The 14,330-nt window shown below is 32.9% G+C and overlaps 1 protein-coding gene across 1 annotated transcript; it reads left to right on the plus strand.

The window, feature by feature from the left end:
- The first annotated feature begins 663 nt into the window (after window positions 1-663).
- LOC123660764 lies at window positions 664-13,840 on the plus strand. The gene is made up of 3 exons (XM_045595798.1): window positions 664-707; window positions 1,038-1,749; window positions 13,368-13,840. Exons 2-3 carry the CDS (start codon window positions 1,042-1,044, stop codon window positions 13,383-13,385), a joined length of 726 nt encoding a protein of 241 aa, XP_045451754.1. The 5' UTR covers window positions 664-707; window positions 1,038-1,041; the 3' UTR covers window positions 13,386-13,840.
- The last annotated feature ends 490 nt before the right edge of the window (window positions 13,841-14,330 follow it).

Raw genomic sequence — 14,330 nt, forward strand, 5'->3', positions numbered from 1 at the left:
AAAGATAGATATATGTTGTCGCAGACTTTTTTGTAGGACTAATTAAGATAAACATTTCTCTTATACATTATATACCTACGTGTAAACTCTACAGTTTTTGCAGCGTACGCCAGAATAGCTCGAAGATGGCAGATTTTTTCCGATTTACTTGACATTTATCATTATATTTTGGACAATTTACATACTATATTTTAAAATTATAGTCTAAGTGTTATTCTAATGTATAAGCTATATTATTGTAAACTTTCATCGGTAAAATACATACTTTCAAGATTAAAATCAATTGATTATATGTTTCTCGTACGGGATTTTTAGTTGCTTATAAAATGATGAAGATAATGCCGAATGTAAACTTTAACACACGTTGTTCTCGTCAGGTATCTGCGCAGTATTAGTTATAGACAATGTTTTGTTTACGTAATGATAATACATTCACCCTCCTTGCTGCTACGCTAGACAGTGCATTTGTAACCGTTTGCTTTGCGAGGTGTGTGGAGTATAAACCTTTTCTTAAATAAAATTTGCATTACAATTTCATCTTTTAACACATAGGTAACAGGAGTTATTTCACCTTCACCTCTTTTCTTAAGAATAATAAATAATGTGTACAATTTTTTTTTTATAAATTGACGTTGTTTTTTTTTTTTTTCAGATCGCATGGCGTACTTCTATTGAGACAGCCTAGCGATAAACAAATCTTACTCCAGGTTCGTAGCATTACTCAATAATTTATTGTTTTTCAGTTATTTACAAACAACTTCGAGCGCTTCGTGACGTAAGTTGAGAATAGCTAAAATATGCTTAGTCGTTGCGCAGTGGCATGGATAATGTTTGCCTCGTCTGGATGTAAACATTATATCCTCGTGGCCTATTCGAAATAAAGATTGTTTTGAATTACACATAAATAATGAAGGATAGGTATAGAAGGGGGTAATGGATATCCATCTGGTTATGTCAAATGATCTGCTCGGTGTCCTTTTCGACAACTTATGTAGAAATTTTTAAATTTTTTTTTGCAACAGCTGCTTTATTTGCAGAAAAATGCCACGTCTTGAGCAACCACCACCCGAGGACTTCCGTCGGATACTCCGCGAGAAAGCCTTGAGCCACAGTTTGTTCTACCTGAAGCTCGGCGCCGGAGTGCCGCCGGGGCAGGCGCGCAACACGCCTACGGAGTTGCAACTAGCGCGGCGAGCGAGTGACAGTACGGGCATGCGCGCGCCGACGACCGCGCGCGTCTCTCGACACGCGCAGCCGCGCGTCTCCGAGCTGTTGCGACGATTCGAGCCAGGACCTATGCAGTACCTGCGCATCCCGCGCGCGTCCAGTCCTTGCGAAGACATCAGTTCCTCAGATGACGACGACAGAGCCGCTGTCAGGCGTCGGAGCCGCGATTTGAGTGACGATTCCGCCGTGGAACTGGAGCCGAGACGAAGGCATTCGCACCCTCGCGATATCACCCCTCCGCCGGACGCAATGTCGCCCAGACGGGAGAGGACTCTTATTGAAGCTAGCGTGGTCGAACTGGGGCGAAGGGGTAGCGAAGGGTGCGAGACGAGAGGCCGGTGTGTGAGGACTCCCAGCGTCGTTGTTAGTGACTATTCCGATGGTATAGCCGTTGGTGCGACGGAGGAAGAAGTGAACTGGCTGAGGTCGAGATCTCTTTCGGCGGATTCAGCCTGCTCGTCATGTTCTACGTTGTCGAGTCGCGACGAGGACGAGTTCGAGTCTCCAACGCTGCCAAAAAAGGTAAGTCGTTTGTTATTGATGCCTTAATAACGTGTGGAATCTTTGTAAAGCTTGTTCTACCTTGAATAAACACTTTTAAAAGGTTTGATGTTAGATTTTACTTTTAAGCACTCTCATTAAAAGTAAACATACGAACTGTATACAATGATGTGACTCGAATCTTGACGATATCATTCGCAGTACGCAACACCTAACGTCATCGATAATGTCTCGCATAATGTTGATATCTAAAATGTCATTAGTCATTATTGCTTTTAAAATAACTGAACTTCATTATATTTATCAATTGCTGGAACGTAATGTACTTTTATTTATTTTGCGGCTAGGGATTTATAAAATAGCGAGCGATTACAGTCAATAAATATATGTAATTTGCTGGTCAAAATGTTTCTTCTGTATTACATAAATTTATTTGAAAAACAAGAAGTCACACTACATTTGCCATTAGTGACTCATTAGGAAGTGCGTCGTTAATGTACGCAATTTACTCATATTTTTTTAATATTTAAGTGGTCTTTTAAATATTAAAAGCGGCTGTCAAACTCAAGCAAACTCACTGAGTTATTTGTAGGTATTTTCGCGCATGTATGACGTCAATGAAATATTCACGTTTAAATATTAATAACACGCTTAAAAGTCAAAATGTAAAGAGAAAAGAAAGCTATTTTTCTGCAAAGTTTAAATAAACATACAAACTTGATATCCTTGACACACATACAAGATGCGTGTGTTAGTTAAAACTTAGTTCAAATGCTCGTTGGACGTGATTAATAAATCTTAGAAAACCTCTATCAGATTGAAATTAAAGTAATAATGTGTAATTATTACTCGTAATTTTGTTTGTATTTTTTTACTTGCTCGTATCTGAAATATACAGGAAGAGTTCTACTGTAACATAACAGAACTATATAGATAATAGTAGTTCACCTGGCGAACTTCGAACCGACATCTGTCTTTCGTGAATGACTTGTTTTTTTTTTTAAATATTTTTACAAAAACCTGATCCTGATAAAAAAGAAACCCAAAAAAAAAATAACTATCTCGTTTGGTGCATTCCGAAGTCACGAGCGTACATTTATAGCGATTCATATTTATATATGTAGATAAAAATAAAAATAATAAAAATAAAAGTGGGCAACAAGTTACAAGATGAAATAGGACTGAAGTATAAATTATTTCGTAACACAAGGGAACTATAATTATAATATATTATATTCTGTAGAAGTAGGACACATCAGGTTATACCTTGTCCAAAGTCTGGGTCAGCTAGACTAGGGAAGTATGTCAACCTTACAGAAGATCACAGCTAAATAATACCTATTTCAAGTAGTGTATTGTTCCTGTGATGAGTAAAGGGGCCAGAGCTTCTGGGCAGGATCAGGACTAAGGTTGGCAATGCGCTTGAGATGCTTCTGGTGTTGAGGCGTCTATACTTTATAGGTTACGGTAACCACGTAATACGATAAATTGGACATTACATTCCTTTGCCGACTTACGCCGAGTTCCACGAAAAACGCAATAATTGTATGAAATTCATGTGATTAAATTAGTTTAATCTCTACTAAAAATTTTAATTTTGTTTCGTGCAACTCGGCGTTAGTCGTATAAAAAAATTAACAATGACTTTTAAGCTCGGATGGATGGTCTTGCTTTATTTACAGAGTCTTGAAAAATTGATCAAACAAATGATGTCTATTAGTTTGCCATAAAATAATATCTTTGAAATATTTGTATTCATTACTTATGAATCTAAAATTGTTGTTTATTGATTGAGGCCCCTAATAGAAATTAATAAATTAATAGGTCTTGTTAGTATACTTTGAATACACTCAAAATTAAATTACCCGATATTTACTGTATGCATATAGGTGAATGTTACATATATGATATAGCTATAGGTATATTATTTACGTTACGCTTCAGCATGTAATAGCCCACAACTGCGAAAAGGATCAGAGCTTAATCCACCACGCTGCTTCGATGCGAGTCCGCGGATATATTTCCTACCATGAGTAATGATTGCTATCAGGTGTACACGATAACAACCGGGACCGACGCCTTAACGTGCTCATCGAGGCACGGTGGGGAGACCCACAAATACTGCACAAACATCCAGACCACGGCAAACATATGTATGGCCAATACAAATGTTTGTCATGTGCCGGGACATGGGGGACGAACCCGCAACCGCCAGCGCAACTGCCACAAACCTGTGCTGTAACCGTTGCGCTAACGCGTCATGTATTATTTAGGTAGGTTCATTATCGTACATAATTATCTACTATCGCTTATCCCTAATTTTGCCTTTTAATATTTATTTTAATTAATAATTTGATAGCATTTTTCATTGTAATTGCTAGTTAAAACATTATCGTTCAACAATAACAAACGGAACTGATTACGTTAAAAGAATCAATTATTATGCATAAACATAATATAAATCAATACATTTTTAACCGACTTCGAAAAAAGGAGGTTGTTCTTAATTCGACTGTATTTTTTATTTTTGTTACCTCATAGCTTTGCGAGTAAATACAATTATTAAAATATTTGTAGGTACGAATGAATAATAATTTGCACGTGTAAAATTACTTAATGTAAATTTATTGGATGACGCACAAAATAGAACGGCGGTTTATATAATTATATCATTTTATTTCAATGTCAAAGACCTTAGTTTTGATACTATTATGATTAATTTTAACTTATTTTATTATATAAGGGTTAAATAACTAATTAGGAAATTAACTACAAGTAATAATTAGGTGTTATTCAAAGCTATCATATAAAGTTGGGAATTCATTGATTTTACGAGCGTTTTTTGTGTTCTTTTGAGTAATTTTAATTAATTTTAGTTTGTATTTAATATTTTTAATACAGCAGTTAACAAAAGTTATAAGTATGTAGGTTTATCGGTCGGCTGTTACTTAAAACAATGACTGCTTAATTTAGGAACAGACGACAGTGTGTGTATATATTTATTTTATTTATGACAAATTTACTCTTATGAATTAACTTATTTTATTTACAACACACGAATTTATAATATCAAAAGACGATTATGTACTTAATATTATATCAAGTTACGATGTCGTCAATATTATCGTCACGATACCGTTAAATGATATCGACCGGTATAATTAAATCAGAAAATAACGGTATCGCTTGTATTGTAATGCAGTCATTCAAAAATCGCTCTATTTAACATTATGGATAACACCGACATATAGGACGGATGCCGACATCCGTTCAGAGAACAAAAAACAGGATTAGGAACGATAATTCAAGTGTGTCAACCGTTTGCATTTTAAAACGGATTCTATTGTGAAATTGTACATATAAATATTTACAACATACACACACGGTCATCTGTTCCTAAAGTAAGCAATTTAAAGCTTGTGTTATAGGTAACAGCCGACTGGTATAGCTACATTTTTTTTTTCGATAAACGTACACGTGTATAATACATATATAAATAAATATTTATATGACACCCAGACTCGGGGTGTGGTTCGAACCCACAAGCCCCGGAACAGAAAGCAGGGTCACTACAAACTGCGCCAACGGGCTAGTCAATAACTTACATTACTTTTATTTTATCTCTGCACATATATACAATTGTAGTAAACCTATAGCTCGTTCCTTTGTAAGTATAAACGCGTCATTGTATGCATCAAATGCATTTGATATTCCGTATAATGAGGATATGACTATACGCATCATACTATGATTTAAAGAAGAAATAATCACAAATATAGACGTGGAAAAAACTATAAAGAAAAAATCAGTAGCTTTATACATTATTCTTTAGATTTGATCTTAATTACAATTAAAACGTATAATCGTGTTGTATTACATAAATATTTTAAATAAAGTTTCATTACGCATAATGTTAATTAAAATAGTTATACAAATTGTATAAAGTGCGTTAATTGAAGCTGCCAGTAAAATACGTAAAAGATAAATTTAAATGATTTTATTTACTTACTTAAATAAATTAGGAACTGTTTCACCGCAAATTAATAAAATACAACTTTTAGATTCATTTTTACGAATAGAAATATCTCACAAATATATATAGGTATAGTGGAATAAAATGGTGAAAATGAATAATATATCAAAAGCTTTTATCTTTTGGATATCATCATCCGTCTAATAACGTTATCCTCTAAGAGCCTGTTTCACCTGGTTGATAAAGTTTATCTTTCACATAAGTTACTGATAGGGTTTAACCGTAGGAGGTAAAATAGATTATTAAGGTTTGTGAGGCCTCGATTAAAAACGGTGGTGTAAACCTGCGCGACTTCGGTCTGTGTATTTCAAAGCCAGCAGTTGGATGGTTATCCCGCCATCGATCGGCTTTTTAAGTTCCAAGGTGGTAGTTAAACTGTGTTATCCCTTAGTCGCCTCTTACAACACCCACGGGAAGAGAGGGGGTAGCTATATTCTTTACGACCGCAACCACACAGCAGATATTGTGGCCAATTAAACTAAGGAAACTATATGTATTTCATAATCGTGAACATTATACGTGGGATTTAGAAGGTACTTAAGATTCTTTGGTGATAATAAATATTTACACTCTATGTGTAACTGTTGGGTTAATTTTTATTTGAGTGTTACTTTTGAAGAATAAAATATGATGACTTATTAAGTGTGTTTGCTCGAAAACTTGGTTTTAGTTAACGAAAAAAAAAAAAAGAATTTGAAGTAACTCAAAATACGCATATAATCTGAATAAATGAAACCACATGACACGTGACACATTTGCAGCATATGTATGACATAGTAGTATTACGCATTCTATCAAACTGTAACTATATAATCATTGAATATCATTATTACATTGTAATTTGAGAGTCAATGATCTAACCCAGAGTGATGCAAAAGATCGCTCAAAGTTGAGAAGCGTTATTCAGAAGGCCGATCCTAGCAATAGAAGCCGGGATTAATAATGCAAAGCAGAAGAAAATTGTAAATAATTAAGAAAAAAAAAACAATTTAATTATACTGTTACATTTAAATAAATAAATAATTTTTATTTTATACTTAAATTAGCAGTGATAAGTTATAAATTTTATTTATTTATGCTTGTAGTAGTTACAGAAATACGAGTACAAAAGTTATACGCCGTCTAAGTTCTAACACAAATGTACAAGATTTTATTTAGTATAGTTTATTATTTAAGCGAGTAAACGCCTGAATTAAGATTACCTAGGAATCAAAGCCGAAATTAAACTTTATACCTATATTTTTGAAATACTTACACACAAAAAAAGTAAATCACAACTTCGACATCATCTGGCCCTAATATGTACAATTTATATGCATGGCATGTTTCTGCATAAAAATTTGTACATGTAATAAATGTGTCGTGGAATGTTTTACTAATTCATTCGAGAAAACAATACTTTGTTGTTTTATTTATATACAAAACTCGCTCATACTACCAGTAGATCTGGTTAAATGATTGTTTAAACGAGGTGTGTGTGTATTTCAAACTGCATAGTTTTTTATAGGGAGTGTCTTATAGTACGCGTCAAATGTTGGTGTAGCACATTAGACGAAAAAAAAAAAAACTGGTAGTGTAGTTTTTTAGTGTTAATTCTGAATTAAATATTCTAATTCAACGCTCTGGTTTACCAATATAGGCTTGCGAAGGTTAAGTGACAGATGAAAAACTTGTACAGCGTAAAATCTAGGTTACAGTTATAAGCAGAAGCTGATAAAAACCACAACTTCAGCTACTACGATTCATTATTTTCCTTCTCGTCATCTGGTGCTAGCAGAATTTATGAAAACATTATTGCAAATATAATATACTTATTAAAACCGATATTATTATTTAATATAATGACATTTTGATTTGATCGAATGTTCGTGTATGCGAAACACGATAAAAACAATGATCAAGCATCACATTTTATACTCAATTTTTCAATTATTATGATAAAATAAAAATACATATAGTCAACACTTAAACTCGGAGCATTTCAACTACTTTATTATCAGTTCACTTACAGTGCGTCGTAAATGAAACGTTAATTGTGTAAGTAAAAAAGGAGACAATAGCTTGTTATAGTTATGCCTTGTTCCGCGTCCATAGTAAACTGATAGTTATTTTTTTATACTCGTCCCCACCCACCATTGACGTCAATCGACCGGTTTCATGATTGTATAGTCGAGTCATGTGTATGCAGGGTCGCAGTTCTTGCATAACTGTTTACTGCATACTTATTATTGTTTATTTTAACTAATGAGGATAATTATTCGTAAGTGGAAATTACTATGTTACACTTATAATTTTGCCAACTAACTACATTAATTTAAAATTTGTTAAAATGGTTATTTTGATGGAATCGCGTGACGATAATTATGGTTTAGTTCTGGTCACGCATTGGCTCACTTTTTTCTTAATATTATTTAAATAATTGCCTAAGTTTTATCTTAAGGTTGGCCTTCTAGGAAAAATTTATACAATGTCAGTTTCCATTGTTCGTTGTTTGCTTGATTTGATGCGGTTAATGAGCTAGAAATAGACTACATAAAAAACGTTACGGTGACGATTGAGTGATTTGATAGCGGTTTCGTCTTGCTAGTGTGAATATTAATCGATTAACTTAATTATAATGGCGTATTCTATAACTGTCCTTGAGTATTCCATTGATAGGCAATTTCAAGGAAATTTGTCACTTAAAAAATATGTTCGTCTAGTCCAGTGTTGAACCTGTATTACTTGCCACTATGCCATGCCATTGTACTGCCTGTTTTCTCTTCCTTAATAAAATAACATATAGAAACAATTATTTTACTTAAAAGAATAGTGTTTTTACGATATTATTTATACCTTTACTTTAATTTACTTTAAAACTTACTTAAATTATAGTGGACAAAAAACCGTTTTATTATTTTAATAAAAAGTATTGCATTACCTGGTATTTTGTTCGTATTATATTCGTTATTCGTTCGTATAAACAGGTAGAGTATGGGACTTCTGGTTGTAGAGCTTATCATTTGAAAAATAGTCGTATTAGTTTGTAACTATTTTTAATATATAATTAATATTCTTAGATAAAAAAAAATAAAACTGTTTTCACATAACTATAATTTCTATACAATATTTTAGCAACCAAAATCAACTATCTATAAGACAGTTATTTAGCTATTACGTTGTTATTTCTTGCACTGTGTTCCTCGCTATATGACACTCTCTCTCATGACCATTGGTTGACTGGAAGAGATCTCTTCGAGGAATAAGTCCATCTTTGCCATCAACTTTACGTGTAATTTTTTGTGCATTATTTTTAGTGCAATAAAGTATATAATAATAATATTACATTTGTAAATATATAAAAAAACTAAAATTCTCGTAATAAAAGGTGTTGTATCTTTACATATAATTTTACAATGAGTATGACAATACCTTGTAACAATTAGTTTAGTTCTTGTAACAGTGTTTTATCCTGGCTGGTAGAGCACACCAGGATTCAGCTCAAAATCTAGAGAAGCCCGACTGGGAAACTACCCCAAGCTTATGGAAGAACGCAGCTAACTAATATTGCTTTCAAGTAGTGTTTTATTCCTGTGGTGAGTAATGTGGCCAGAGCTCCTGGAGATGGTTACGTTTAGGGTCGGCAACGCGCTTGCGATGCTTCTGGTGTTGCAGACGTTTATAGGCTACGTGACCGCTTACCATCAGGTGAGCCCTACCCTATACGTATGCCTAGTCGTAAATAAGTTTTTCCAAAATATCCTAAACTTTATATATAAGCTTAATAAAACAATTAAAAAATAAATTTTGTAACAGCCCTGTTGTTCTTTGAGCAATTGTCAAATCACTTTGTTCACGCGTGTTAATGGAGTCAGTGGTTAAACAGGATGGGGATCAACTACATAAAATTTATATCAATTCCTACTTAGTCGTGTTATCGCCCTCGTAATTTTTTTTTGTATCTATATAAATAAAAATAAATCGAGAACGACTCGATCAATCCTAGACGATTTTAAGCTATAATTTTTGTCAAAAGTTTTTTCGGAATACGAATTTAAGAAAATTGCATAGAAAATTGAAATATTTCGAAAAATGTAACGATTTCACAGTTCATAAGAAAGGATAACGCTTATCATGTCAACTAGTTTTCTAAATATAAATAACTAGCTGCTGCCCGCGACGTCATCTGCGTGAACGCTATACAGCACCAAAAATACCTATGATTATACCTTTTAAAATAACATTCATTTACCCGTTTCTTCTTTACATTTCATATCTACAGAAAAATCTAATAGATGGCGCTGCTTTAAAATTGTCTTGGCTACTTATATTCATTTAATTAAGTTTATCGGCTTAGTTACTTTACTACTACAACTACTACTTTTTATAGTGTGAAGCTAGTAGCTTATATAGCATGGTTATTAACATAATAACAACAACATTCAAATATGCGTCGTTAGATTACACTTTATTACAGAACGCGTTGAGGAAATAAAGGTTCACTGCTCGTTCCCCGTAGGTGATAGCGCGATAATATGTAGCCTATATGTTGACCCGAATTCTTAATAATATTCGTGCTAAATTTGAAGTAAATCCATGCAGTACTTTTTGAGTTTATCCCGGACATACATACAGACAAACAGACAAAAATTCTAAAAACTATATTTTTGGCTTCGGTATCGATTGTAGATCACACCCCCAAGTATTCTTTTAAAAAAATATTCAGTACAATTTTGACTTTCCTACCATTTTATTATATGTATAGATAATAAAAAATTAGCTGTGTGGCTACGGCATTAAAGATGCTTAAATTTATATACATGGTTAGATCTTTGCTTATATAGTGATATAGTATATGTTAGATTAACAGAAGCCCACTCACATAACAAAGGAAATAAAAGGCGACTATAGTCACCCCCTATCTTTCCGTGGGTGTCGTAAGATGCGACTAAGGGATAACACAGTTCCACTACCACCTTGGAACTTAAAAAGCTGACCGATGGCGGGATAACCACACAATTGCTGGCTTTGGAATACACAGGCCGAAGACGGGCAGCAGCGTCTTCGGTGCGACAAAACCAGCCCTGCGGTCACCAGCCCACCTGCCCAGCGTAGTGACTATATGAGCAAAACATATGAGTTCACGCCCTTTTTGGCGCGAAATTGTAGAGGCCTATGTCCAGAAGTGGATTGCGATAGGCTGAAGTGTTGAGTGATTATAACATACTTCTCAAGATTTATCAGTCAGCGATTTTTTATGAATTTAAATTGAAAATGGTTTCATTGATTTTTTTTAATCATTGTTCAAAACGTTTATGCTATCAGCCGTCTAAATAAAGGATAGATGTATATTAACAATATGTATGATAACGATTGACAGGATAATAAAACCAACGGTGCATTATAGGTTTATAAATTAACTGTGATAAAGGCCCCTCAACATTCGTTTTAATAAACGACATACTTTAGGGAGCGACTGCCGCTTGTACGTCATCGCCTTTTATTTCCTTTGTTGTGTGAGTGAGTTCTTTTGTTAATCTAATATAGACTATATCACTATATAAGCAGAAATGTTTCCATGTATATAGATTTGATAATTGTTGTATCTACGAGGCAATATAGCTTTTTATATGTATTATGATAAAACCTTTTCGGTATATCGGTAGTTAAAGAAGAAATATTTATTTCCATATAAGGGCCATTGATACATTACGTCATACAAATTTTACGTTTTTTTTTGACTCCTCCACGTCCTTGTCAAAGTTTCAAATTTACGAGTATAAGACCGCCCCTACCAAGTGTGACGTGACATATTTTACGCTAGCTGTGCTCGCGACTTCGTCCGCGTGGAATTTAACAAAAAGTGGTCAGTTCGCAGAGTTATAAAATAAATAAATTTCTAAAATAAAAGTAGCCTAAGTTACTTCTTAATACATTAGCTATCTGCTAGTGAAAGTCAGTTCAGCCGTTTTAGAGATTAGCCGGAACAAACAGACAGATAGACAGACAGACAGACAAAGATTGTAAAAAATGTTATTTAGGTATATGTACAGTGTAAACATCCACATGCGTAAAAAGCGGTTATTTTAATGTCACAAACAGGCAGTCCAATTTTATTTATTTATATAGATTTGCACATAATTATTTAAGCTAATTTTTAATAAGCTTCATGCCTATATTAAAATATCATTTTTAATACTTAACAAAAAGATATATTATATTTTTAAATGTGAATAGTAGCAAAATGTATAACAGCACAGGGTACAAAACTTGGCGGTCGACAGCAGCTAACGCAGTGTCCACACATTTTCCAAAGTTGAATAGCACTAAATAAGTATATATAAAGGGGGCTTTAAACGCATACGCAATACTTTTTCTATTTAAAGACTATGAAAAGGATTTTTCACAATAAGTGACATACTTTTAAGCAGTGAGGGCGAGACGAATACGTCATCACCCTTATTATCTTTCTGCACAGTTGTATTCAATGCAACATCCACTACACATAAGCACATATCTGTTGTCTACACATTTGTGTTTACAAAATATAAATATTTAAAAATTGGAAATAAATATACACATAGCAGCATATTACCATTGAGTATAAGAGCCTTGGGCATGTTTGTTATATCAGAAGGCCGGGGAAGCATTCTATTATAAGACTGTGTTGTTATCTTTACAAGTTAATAGAGGATCACATCATTTAATTTTCACTAGTTTTTACTGCTCCAATCCTTAGAGTTATATCGTGTTCTTTTATAGCCTGTAAACGTCCTACACCACTGCTTTCCGAAGAAAACTAGATTTTAAAAATAAATTCGTTCTATTAATGTTACTAACACATCCATTCTACAAGGCTGAGGGCTTGTCTCAACGGTTGTGGATAGCGCTATTTGACGGATTAAGGTATCCGACAGATAAAAGCTTTTGATATTTTTCTTTTTTTTACCATTGAATTCCACTAAATTTGTAAAATATTTTTATTGTCTATTTCCAAATATAAATCTATAGTTGTAGTTCGTTTATTGAGGAGAAACAGGTTATGGCCTGTTCTATCTCTTGCTGTCAAAGTCTGTTCGTTACTTATTTCAAGAATAAACTTTACCCACAACTATGAAACCAGCCGTGAATCATTTACACAGAGAAGTAAACAAAATACTCAGACAAAGTTTTGTATGTATCAGTTATTTTAGCTTTTGATTTCATAATACTAAATTTTTTTAATGTTTGTATAACTACTTAGTACGACTAAGTAACACTGTCAGATGTATTTGTATAAATATTTATTGCGTATCTTATTAGTTAATTTCTTTAATTCAGATTTATTTTTAGTTTATAAGTTTTAACTTTTGTAGCTTTTAATAGTACCTAACGCGGCGTTGTATCGAAAAACCGGAGTCAATCAAGAAATGGAAGCCTTTAGAAGAAGCTCAATAGTTTAAAATGAATAAAAATACATACATATAAAATAATATAAAATTTTAAAAGTAAAAAATATATTTATATATACATATATAACAAAATAATTGACTCGGTTCAGCGGTTTTTCGTACAGGCTCGCTCAGGACTCAACTCAATTTTTTGGGAATATTTGCTAAGGATTAAAAAGTTAAATTGCTTGTTCCAGATACTAAACGCTGATTGAGGGCATTGACTCCTGAGCGACCTTCTGCTGCTGGAACCGGGATCATCTAGAAACATTGGACATCTCAGTAGATAGTAATATATAACAGGCTTGGACATCTTAGTAATCAGTAACTTTCGTTATGATATTGTACAGGGACGTAGCTTCCGCCGTGTTTTCTGTGTCAATTAATAGTGGCCCCCACGGATATAAGGGACTAATGCACTTGTATTATTTATTTAAAAGTATGGGCTTAATTTTTATTTCATATTACAAACTATTTTATTACTTTCTAATAATTAGTTGTACATATTCCGGCGTTTAATAATTTGTTACTTTTTGTTTTCTTTTTTTATTTAATGTTGAATAAAATATCGAATGGTTTTAGAATTAGATAAAATCTTGAAACGGGGCTTGTTACAGATTAGCTACGCCACTGATACTTATAATAAAATAAAGAAAGATTGGACTTTTAATGTCGTTTCAGTTAGACTAAATTTTTAGAAACGTAAATGTTACACCAAAATGTTACTTTTTATTACATTTCATGTTGATTTTATAGTGAATTATACTATTTAATTTTTTTTCTATACTTTTTGAAAAACTTGTTACATTTCTTTCTAAGCTTACTTTATTGTATTTATTCTATTTTATATTTTAAGCACGTTTTGAAAGCCAGTTTTTATTTATTGAAATAGAGAAAACATGTAAAATATAAAAAAAAATTAAAACCAAATACTTTCCTAAAGATTATTGAATAAATATAATAATAGGATTTATAATTTATATTAAATATTTTTGTATAAATATATAACATTAATGTAGATACATATAAATGTAAACACTTTTATATAGTGACCGATTTTACCTTCAGTCTAAAATCTGCGACAAGAAAAAACTTTACTTACTGATTTAAGACCCGTTCCTACATTCAAAAAAAAAAAACAGATTTTCTTCTCTCGCCGT

The sequence above is a fragment of the Melitaea cinxia genome, chromosome 16 (genome assembly GCF_905220565.1).
Source record: "Melitaea cinxia chromosome 16, ilMelCinx1.1, whole genome shotgun sequence".
Classification (NCBI taxonomy): Eukaryota; Metazoa; Arthropoda; class Insecta; order Lepidoptera; family Nymphalidae; genus Melitaea; species Melitaea cinxia.

What these genes read in the sequence shown, in the direction of transcription:
- LOC123660764 (XM_045595798.1), top strand. Translation starts at nt 1,042, where the DNA reads ATGCCACGTCTTGAGCAACCACCACCCGAGGACTTCCGTCGGATACTC.